We start from the raw sequence: 11,383 nt of genomic DNA, 5'->3' as shown, positions 1-11,383 counted from the left end.
CTAACAGGAAGAAAACAAAAGTAACAAAACTCAATGTATCTTAATCTTTTAACCTGTGTAAATCAACATTGATATCAATGATCTTTGTCTTTGTTATACACACTGATGGTCTCAGACAGAAGTGTATGCTGCTAAACCAGAAAATCATGATACACCCATTACTTTATATTGAAGGTAATCAAACAACAACAAACGAAAACATTGAAAGACTATTACAGTATCGCGTTTCACTAATTTTCATAGATATGAGGTAACTATTTTGAGTTAGGAGTGCAATTCATCTATGCATTTGATCATTATTATCACGGCAACATTTGATGGTCTACAGTTAAGAAATGCAGTAACGAAAATTGTTGGGGATTTCATACTTCCGGACTGAACACAGAGAATAAAAACATGAAAAAGCTATGAATCTTGCATAATATTCTTGAAAGCATCGGCGTGATTTGCACTGTTTTTACAACAATCGTAACTGTCATAGGCCAGCGCGTCCGGGGGAGGGGGGACCTTCCTTTTCAGACAATGTTTGTGATATTAGTTTACTTGTTCATTTGCATATGTGTGGGTGTGTGCGTGTGCGTGTGTGTGTGTGTGTGTGTGTGTGTGTGTGTGTGTGTGTGTGTGTGTGTGTGATTGGTTGATGGGTGATTGTCGGTGGTCTGTATACACCCTGGTGGTAAATGCGCCAACTCCACGTTCACTTCTGGAACTGGGTGTCCCTGCCGTGGGGAGCGTCGAAGTCGAGGTCGGGACCGATGGCAACGATGCTGAACGGGTTGATGGAAGTGTGGCTTAACTGGCATGGTAAAGAATGAAGAAATAAAAAGGGTAAAAATGCCATAAGTCAGATAAACGTTCACTTTGTCCATATGTGAGTCATGCATGTTCACATTAACTAGCTTCTAAACAGGAAATTATTATCATTTTCTTCATCATTCTCATTCTATTTTTCCTTCATCTTTCTTCTTCTCCTTCTCATTTGTTTATATTTCTGAATTTGTTTTTGTCTATCTGATGATGACCTTACTTTAACAAAAAAAAAAAAAAAAAAAGGAAAACGGCGTTTAACGGTTTTTGCATTTAGACCTTTCATTGTCTACTTTCCCTTGGTTATATGAAACACTAACAAAGGATAATAGAAAAAAAAATCATAAGAAATCGACACAGCACCAAGCCACAAAAAAAAACCCCACAAAAACAAAAACAAAACAAAAACCGTAGTTCCTGGAAATTTGACGGGCAAAGACGCTGTTAAAGGCTTCACCTGCCCCAATCCACCATGCCCCGCATCCCTTTCCCCGCCACAACTCACCTGGTAGTGCTTCTGGATGTGCTCCTGGTCGACCGTTTCCTTGACGCCCGGAGTCTGGTAGATGTCTCTGGTGAACCCCCACAGGTTGGGGTAGTCAACTATCCGCTTCTTGTTGCACTATTATGGATAAATGCAGTGACGCCAAAAAGACAGCGATATCATCATTCTATCATGGGTATCAACGAGTCAGAGAAACAACAGAAGAAAACATGGCTATTAAATACCGATGTCTCTACCGGTTACAGCTCGTTATTCCGAAGGTTCGATATTCCGAAGGCTCTTCAGTCCGAAGATTCCTTATTCCGAAGGTTCGTTTTTCCGAATTTCATTTTCGGATGAACAAATTTTCGGAAGAACGAACATTCGGAATAACGCCACAAGTTCGGACTAACGAACCCTTTTCATTTTCGGATTAATGAACCTCTAGGTATAGGGAATTTGCGTGTTTCGGATTAACGAACCTTCGGAATATCGAACATTGGGAATAACGAACAGCACCCGTCTCTACCACTCCCATAAAGAATTACACAGTACAATCTGGAAGGTAGAATAAAAGGAAAACGCTTTTATATGACACTGTTATACTTTATACATTACAGATTTTGACATCATCAAGAAACTGACATCCAGCTTTCCACGCCAGCTCGATAGACAACTTCTCATGTGTGGTTAGGTAAGCGGTAATTCAGAGTGAATGCCCTCGTCTACTTCCTGATTTGCTTGGTGTGAAGTTTTATGCGAAAAGTTCAATTGGATCGGTAAAACTTGGTTCCTTAGTGGTGCGACATCTTGCGCATTCGCTCCTCAATAATTCACGATGTTGTTGAATGAATTGGTCATACTGTCTCCGCAACAGATGTATAAGAGACATGTCCAAAGCCTCGAGAGAAAAGCGTCACCAGTTCTCATTAAGGAGAGGAGCGATTATGCAAAATCGTTCACTCGGCATTTCTAGTACACTTCATCCTTATACTTGTACTTCTGATCGAATAGTAATGCAGAGAGATCGCTGTTGACAGCACCCCAAAGGTTCAAAACTTAATTTGCAGATGGAGCTTGACGTCATCAAGATATTGCCTATGATTGTGCATGAGCAACAATTCCTAGAATTCTCTCTCTCTCTCTCTTTCTTTTTTTTCTTCATATTTTCGCACATCTGGCTCCTTTCTATCGACGGCTAGTGAGAACGTCAAATTCGATCCTAACATCGAAAAATTCCTGCTTTGGGGTGATTTTAACAACTCCCTATTTATTTTGTTTATCAATTTGTTTTTATTTCATATTATTTTTTGTTTTGGTGGGGGTGGGGGGGGGGAGGTCTTCTGCTCACGCAATAGTGGGATCGTCATTGTATTCAGATCATTAAAAACAAAGTACCCAAAAATGTCATGTTATAAGATTTACTCGCTTAGAATGTAATCATGTACATGAATGTGATACAGAGATATGTGAGTGGTCCAGGGAAATGGAATGCAATGGTTAAAACCATGAACAGCACCCCATGGTGAGTTCCAGATTGTTTCCGAATGCGCAACCGACGGCGGCAAATACGTAATCGACGGTGACGGATGTTCATTTTTCGCGTTGCCATCTATAAGGGAATTACTCATTAATTTCTTACGTGCGAACAGGCACGCCACAGATGGCTATAAATTCCTCCCGAAAGATTATATCGGCAATGGAAGAGATAATGTGCCTTGCCTGGGGGCACTGCCATCGCTGCCGCGGAACTTCAATCGGGGACTTTATCACTGACGGTAGCCAATTCCACCGAATCACGAAATACCTGATGTACATCATTTTTCATATTCGGGCGCACGCAAGCAATAAAAATAAATAACGAAACAAAATCTATTTTTCATCATGTTTTTTTTTTTCTGCGCCCAGTTTGATGATATACCGGAAGAAATTTACTGACCCATGGCAATGCACTTCACAGAAAAAAAAAATCTACTCCCCCCCCCCCCCCGAAAAAAAAAGAAACAACAATTACAACAACAACAGTATGTACATGATGTGGGAATAATTTTACTAATACACGGCTAAAATTTTGTCGGACACATTATGGAATAGGCAAAAAATGTAAATGATTGTGAACATTTTACATGTAAGAATACTCTTATGACACTCATTACTGCAGAGATTCTGGGGAGACCCACGATACAGTGAATACAGTCTGCCTTGCCCGGGGGACCTTCGCCGCTGCCACTGGGACTCGACTCGGTGACCTCAACATTTTAGAGCCCGGCTTGGTTCTATCCACTTTCAGAGGCGGATCCAGGAATTCCGTAAAGGGGGGGGGGGGGGGGGGGGGGCAAACAATATTTCTGGTGCTACTTCCTGGTTTCATCATTTTTTTTTAATTTCTTTTGTTTTAACAACAAATAAAGAGGGGGCGTGCGCCCGGTGTGCCCCCTCTGGATCCGCCACTGATTTTAGCTACAGCACACCGGTCCCTGCGTATGCAGCAAAGCGCCGTTAAAGACTATGCGAGCACACGTCTGGAATATCACATGATGTGCTCTCTTTCTATTATATCACTCCTTCAATTTCTCTATCCCTCTCTTTCTTTCTTTCTTTTTTTTTCTCTCTCTCTCCTTCTCCCTCCCTCTCTCCTTTCCCAATCGTGCGTCAACTTATTCACCAGACCCTTCAACAGCCCGTCACGGCCTCCCCACACCATTTACCAAAAATCACACGCAGGGGGATCCTGAGCAACGAAGTGAATCATTTATTCGCATGTTACTTGGAAAAGTGAAAAAGAAAAACCAGTGACATTAAGACATTTCATTATTTATGTTGGCATCACCAGGGAGAAAAGAGAGAGGGAGAGAGAGAGGGAGGGTAAGAGAAAAACAAATAAATAAATAAAAAGACAAAACAGACTCGCAGACAACCAGACATATTTAACATCTTCATAATGATCTCATTCGGCTCAGCGCCCCCGCCCGCTCCTCGCCGTATAACCCTAAGGGATGTTAATAGGACATGCTGCCTTCATACTTAACCGGGCAAGCTGCGCTTGGTCAGCACCAACGAAGTATTCCATACCAATTCTAAAAAAGCCTGAGTGGTGCTTAGAATCATAGCATAGACAAAGAAAAAGTTCCAACATAATTATTTCCTCTTGGTCTTAGCAAGGAGGTTTGAGAAATGGAGTAACAACAGTCTCATTCCCTTTGATCCCATGTTTCATGCCGCCACTCAGATATATTTGAAGTATGTGCTAAACTGGAGCTGCCTCACAGGTAGGAAGACAATTGATTCATGTGGCATTGCATCATGACTCGTCACTCTCAAAGGAAGATATGTCTTTATGATGGTAATTGCTTTTCGCCGTCCCTTCGTAGAAAACAAGTGGCACGTTAATAGTATAGGCACGGGGATGTGCGAATAAAAATTGTATAAAAATTGATGAAATGAAAATCAAAATAACTCGTTTTTACATTACTTTACACTAATCTAATATATAAATGAATAACGAGCTATACTCGAAAATTATACCTCATCAGTTTCATTTGTCGCAAGCGATCGGAAAGATGATAAAATCGGCTTTGTAGTGAGAGTACAGTTTCAAAGATTTTCACGACATACGGCTCAGGTTTACATTTTTGCACATAATCTAGGACGGGATTTACTTTTGTTTCATATGCTTTATCATTAAGAGAACATTCATTTTATTTGACAAATAAACAAGCAGAATATAGACGATATAATGTTTGAGTTTAAAATGAATCTTCAGATTGCTCAAAAAGACGGCGGCATGGAACCGTGATCATCAAAGGCACAAATGCACCTGTGGGATTCTTTTGTGCATCAGTAGAAAATTGGCAGCTGTTTGAATAATTACAGCCAGTTGGAACTCTATCTCTCAATCCTCCTTGGTCTTAGTAAATCATTTATCATATGATCATATCTATATCGTGGTCAGATCATCTTTTGATCATAGACATGAACAAACTGTGCTTCCTGTGTATTACTCAAAATGCATGTCGAATTTCAAGTATTTCTTTGTATATTATATTTGAATAATGAAAGTAGGGTTTAAATTTGATTTGAGCTGTTTTGATTTGATTTGATTTGATTTGATTTATTCTCCGTATGGCATATCATTTACAATGTAAAGAGTGTAATTGAATTTACTATGTTTGAATTACTCACGAGGTCTTCAGGAAGCACCTGAACAACTGTACCGACCTCTCCTATCTGAGGACAAGGCAAAGAGGATACAAAGTCAGTGTCTTGTCAACAAAGGGCACAGCCGCTGGTGCCATACAAAGGAATTGAACCGGGGACCTTAAGACTGAGAGTCCTCAGTTCCATCCACTGAACCACAGGATCGAGTTTCTCTTTGAACGAGGTAAACACGACCGAAGGCGTGACATCAGTGCCTACAGACTCTGAAATAAGATATTCTCGGTTCGAATCCTTTACGGAGTGTACATGTACATCCCCAACCCCACCCCCTTAAAGGCTCAGGATTCTCTTGAGCCAGGAGTTTCGATGGGTATATATACCTGTCAATTCCAGATCGCTGATACTTAATAATGATGTTTTCCCCCTGGGCTTTCAATTGATGCTTTTCTTCTGAGGGGCCCACATCCTACAAGCTTTGTCTTTTTAGTGGGTTCCTCCATTCTTCGAGCTTTGCGTATCGTTTACTTCCCTCTGATCACTACAGTTTTATGACAATGGATAATTATCGTAAGGTTATCTACAATTATTGTATATACACCCTTTTCATCTCACAGTTTTACGCACCTTATTTTTCTGTTACCAAAAAAGTGAAGTCTACATGTGTTTGTCGAAAAATGAAATAAAAATGTGAAAATGAAATTGAATTGAAGTGAATGATAAGTCGTGGTCCTCTGGAAGGGCACTGCAGAGAGTACACCCTATGGGTAAATAACAGCATACCATTATCATTATGAAGAAGAAGGGTAAAGAGTTCACTAAACTTTAATACATGGAGATCCACGTGGTGAATTGATAAAAGCTGGGGAATGGTCTTTTCTCCTCCCTTGTCAGCGCATTCACACATTAAGCCGCTGACTGATTGACGACTAGTCCAGAGCATATCCTCGGGCAGGGAAAATGTGTGTTACAGCAAAATCAGCTAGTCCTCAATGGGTTAAGCCGCGGTGGTAATAGATTTTCTTGCATCCCATCCCTTCAAGACAGCACAGTATTAATAGATAGAAGGGCCTGGAAGACGATTTACAATATCAACAAAGCTGCTACTCTTTATGAGTTCCCTTGGCTACCTATCATCTGTCTAACGACGTTATCTCTTTCCAGATACCATCATGAATGAGGCAAGAGCGGGAAAACTAAATATTAGTTCATGAGGCGACTTTCTCTCTTTGCAAAATTCATCAGAGCTTTGGGGATAGAGCGCGCCCCCCTTGTCCAAACTTTCGGCAATACGCGGGGGCTTCAAATGACGCATGCATGATTTCACACCTCAAGTTTCTTTTCTTTTCTTTTTTCAGGCATCGTCCGTTCACAATGCTGCTTTCTCACATGCGGGCGCTGGTCGACATCATCAAGGCAAGACCTGGGAACGCGCTGACCCAGGATTCATGCAGGGTGGGCGTTGGGAGGTGAGCGGAAATTGGTTTCGGGGAAGAAAAAGATGATGGATGTTATAGCGCTAATCATCATCGCCCATAACCTGTGCATCTTTGATTGCATCACGTAAGAGGCCCGCTTTTGATGGTACGAGGCGGCGCTCTCTCGCGACTCCATGAATTATTTCGAGGCATCCGACATCACGCCTACCGTAACAGCGGGAGGGCGCTCCTCTCGAAGTCCTCTCGGTATGTCCCACGAGTATATATCCAGGTATATAATAATTATATACACATCGACAGCTTCATCCGCGGCGTGTCATTAGGATCTCGCAATTTAGAAGAAACTCGATATGAACACGACATGTCGTACGTTTGTGTTCGTCAAGGGACTTTAAATGTTTCGTTCTTGATAATTCATGTGCAACGCAAAAGGACCCCATCACATATTGGGCTCATATGTACAGGGGTCCACACATCCTTGACCCCCCCCCCCCCCCCCCGCACACACACACACACACACACACACACAAAGAAAAACCAAGACCAAAACCAAAACCAGCACATCAACAGCTTTGCCAACTGGCACGGTCATAAATATGGCTCCATACATTTTTAAATTTGTGAGGTCCCATCCATTTGCAGCCGAACCGCTCACAGTGGCGGTCCCCTGCGTTCAATTATTTCTCTCATTTACTGGAAAAATATTTACTATAATACACTTCTTCTCTTATTAACACTTTGTTTTGTATATGCTTGTACGTTTTTCTACCTAATTGCAAGATATCGTTATAATTATAATCATTGGTTTTCCCATCGTTTGTATCCTTGGAATTTGAGTTTGAATTTGTATTTGGTTGAATGCAGAAATAAAACACACCAAACCAATTAAATTCGTGCATGTGTGCCCTTTTATAGGTGATATCCTTACACTTCCGAAAGCCTCATGCTTGAAATTGCACCTGTGGACGATATCATTATTAGTAGCGTCTCACATGTTAAATTTTCGGCAGACTTGTCTCCTCACGTTGTAATACCGGAGAGTTCAAACAATCGCTATATGTCACTTCGCTTCATTTAGGAAGCGAATCTGTGTTCTCCGGTCAGAGCAACGGTGAAAACGAGTTAACCTGTCATGCAGAGGTATATGTATATTATGTAAACCGCACACTCTAAAGACAAAATAGTCCATCTTGAATAGGAATGATTTCAGATGGGGACTTTCATGGTTTCTATTCACAATGTAGTCAAATTTTGAATGGATTCTTTTCATATTTAGATAGATTCCGATCATATTCTAACAGAATCTATTTTTAAAAAATGAGCAGATTTGAAGTAGAAATCGCCTAAGTTCCTATTTGAAACGATTCCACTTTAATTTGATAAGTTCTTTTTAGGATGTAGGACCAGGCCCTATATGCTCTGATGTATTTTACAGTGAAACTTAATCCTTGTCAACCGGGTACTTGCCAGCAAAGCCACCGGACTATAGTAACAGCAAAAGCCTGGTATTTGGCAATATCAATAGAAAAAGTTTCTTAACACATTCAATGCAAAATAAAGAAATGGTTTCCCCATAGATTTGTGTTGACTGACGGACCATTCACGTCACCTGGTCCACGCAAATTCATTCTTCCGATTGAACATGATTGACGAATGCCATAAATTGTTACATCGGCAAGTATGCTTTAAGTCTGCTTGAAAACAAGTAAACTGCCTATAATGCAGGGCCTAACCAACTGAGAAAAAAGAAAGGTCATTTGTACCAATGCGCATATGAGCCAATGCCAAAGTGGCTTATTCACAAGATTTATGTAGGAAATCGAGATGTACTGTCAAACGTGGATTTGAGTGTAAACTATCACACCGCATACGGGGTCGTGTCTCACCTTGAAGTGGTGCGCGTAGACCGTGTCGAAGCGAATCAGCGTGGTGAAGAGACGGATATCGGCTTCGGTGAGGTGGTCACCACACAAGTAGCGGGACTTCGACAGGATGTCTTCGACCTATGATAATGATAATAATAATAATAATGATGATGATGATGACGATGATGATGATTATGATAATAATAATAATAATAATAATAATAATAATAATAATAATAATAATAATAATAGTAATAATGATAATAATAATAATAATAATAATAATAATAATGTCTTATTAAGCCAGGGTAACCTCTTCAGTGTTGCCACTCCTCTACCAGAGGGCCCTGCCATTATTATTACCCTCACGTTGCCAGGTACCCAGTTATACACCTGAGTCGAGAGGGACATGGTGGGTAAGAACAGGGAGGTGGGAAAGAACATCTTGCCCAAGGACGTAAGCACCGGGCGGGATTCGAACTCGGGTCCTCCGATCGGGAGTCGGGAGTCTTATCCATTATGTCACAGCGCCCCCAAAAGATAGTCCAAAAGATATCACGGGAGCGGGGTCGGGGGGGGGGGGGGGTAATTAAAGATATGGCGGATGGAAATAATTTATCAGTTTTCATCCCAGAACAGCTCTAATCAAACCCCGGAAAGATATGAATATACGGAGATGAAAAAATAGACCGATCGAGCTGAAGGGAGATATAATCAAATGAGGTTAATTAGGTAGTGAAGCCAACGGGAAGCCGCGATCTGATTCGATGAGATTTCTTCAAGTTGGAATAACTACGTTATCAGCAAGCCTTGGTGCAGAAATTGGCAGTTCACGCGATTCAAAGTTTCATAATATGTTTTACCGCACCAACATACGCAAATTAAATGAGGTGTGGAAAAGAATTAAAGGGACAGCTGCGGCTGATTTATTAATTTCTCCATCATGTTACATTTTGCACAAAATCTAATTTGCATATTATTGCATAGCCAAATAGATGTTTTCATCTGGAACTTAAAATTCTCATTTAACTTTCTTAATGTGTTATAGACTTGTGGTTTTGATGACACTATTTATCATAAAATAATGTCTGCTCGATTTTACGCTATTAACGACAGCTAACTTCGGCAAGGAGTGGAATAGCACTTTAAGTCTGTCATTGCGATCGGCCTCCCTTGTGCATACAACATCAATGGCATTTGAAATTGGCGGTACCGAGAGAGTTACTTACCCTGTCGAGAGCAGCGAAGAGTTTTTGCGCAGCGTCGTCGTAGGCTTCCTGGCTTCGAGCAAAGCCGCACTTGTAGACTCCATTGTTGACCAATCTTATAGGAGAACACGACAGAGGCAAAGATGAAATGATTACAATTTTGATTATAGGTCTTGCACTGCAAACTGTTTATTTGAGTGCAACCATGGAGGTAAACCTCCATGGTGCAACCAAGAAACAGCAAAAGCGAGCAAACCTATAAGATGTGACCTTGAATTTTGCGCGTTAGTCTGTGAGTCTTCTGTCTCTCTTTCTATCTGTCTGTCTGTGTGTGTCTGTCTGTCTGTCACTCTTTCTATCCCTCTGTTGTTGTCTGTCAAAACAAAGGAACTTCGACTTCTCGTAAAGGAATGACAAATATAAGTCGCGCACAAAGCGCACCAATCAGTGGACTTCATTAAATTCTAGTTAATTGGCCGCGGCTTTCTAATCAATTGCTTCCGCTAGGGGATTCAATTAGCTTGAAGTGGTTTCGGCACGAGTCGGCAGCTGCAAGTCTATTTCGTGCTGCCTGCTACTTTTCGCTTCATGCAAGCAGCAGTATGCTGACAGTCTTTTGTTGATGTTGTTGTTTTTTTCTCCAGATTTACAGACCTGTACAATATTTGACTGCATGCACGAAGTGTGCGATTTCTCAAAATACCTATGCAAACAATCAGGAACCATTGTAGATCAGCGTCGTCGCTTCAATATTTTTATGTCCATAAATAGTATTCAAGCGTTTCACAACCTCCATCTATTATGTGAGACAATTTATCGAAATGTTGAACTTGAATGATGCATAGATGAGCCACCAAATGTAAGCTCTCAAAATATAGGTCTCATTGGCAAGTAATCGAACACTCTAATTTACAAAAGGTTAGAGAAGTCACAACATCCAAAATGTTGATTTACCATTTCATCTTTTTTTTAGAGTGAAGAACAGTCCCTGTGGTCACTTTTATGTTGGAAAGAAATATGTTTTTCGGCTTGACCAAGTGTGGCTTATATGCCGTGTGTACATGCATAACATGTATTATGTAAATAATTATAAATTAACCTTTTGACTTCCATGCCTTCATTCTCATAACATCCAGACTTCAGCACGACATAAGCATAAAGACATACAGAAATTGTTCATTCTTGGACTTGCAATAATTGCATTAGTGAGGCCATCAGTCAGAATCGATTGTGAGTTATGAAGTTGTTGTTGAAGGAACTCCAATTATCGTAATTCCCAATAACAACTGCAAAAATATGTAACCACAGATACCTCTTCTGTCTTTATCTTTAAACGTGCATGCAAAATAATGATCACTTCTGTGCTAGTTACCTTCGCCATGGGGGTTATGTTTTTGTTTTTGTTTTTTGCCTGATTTGGTTTAT

General features: G+C 40.7%; 1 protein-coding gene across 1 annotated transcript in view; it reads right to left on the bottom strand.

Annotated features, from left to right (window-relative positions):
* Positions 1-686: 686 nt before the first annotated feature.
* LOC139742541 (glutathionyl-hydroquinone reductase YqjG-like) overlaps positions 687-11,383 on the bottom strand; it is a 107,636-nt gene continuing 96,939 nt past the window's right edge. The window contains exons 5-8 of the mRNA XM_071653073.1: positions 9,980-10,073; positions 8,772-8,888; positions 1,313-1,429; positions 687-796 (exon numbers count right to left, since the gene is read on the bottom strand). Of these exons, the coding sequence (XP_071509174.1) occupies positions 698-796; positions 1,313-1,429; positions 8,772-8,888; positions 9,980-10,073 (427 nt within the window). The 3' untranslated portion in view covers positions 687-697. The remainder of the gene's footprint in view (positions 797-1,312; positions 1,430-8,771; positions 8,889-9,979; positions 10,074-11,383) is intronic.

This window comes from Diadema antillarum, unplaced genomic scaffold, assembly GCF_040938485.1.
Source record: "Diadema antillarum isolate AM-2024a unplaced genomic scaffold, OU_Dant_1.0 seq00001004_RagTag, whole genome shotgun sequence".
Taxonomy (NCBI): Eukaryota; Metazoa; Echinodermata; class Echinoidea; order Diadematoida; family Diadematidae; genus Diadema; species Diadema antillarum.
Note: the sequence above shows the minus strand (reverse complement) of the source record. Positions and strands in the feature narration are given on the sequence as shown.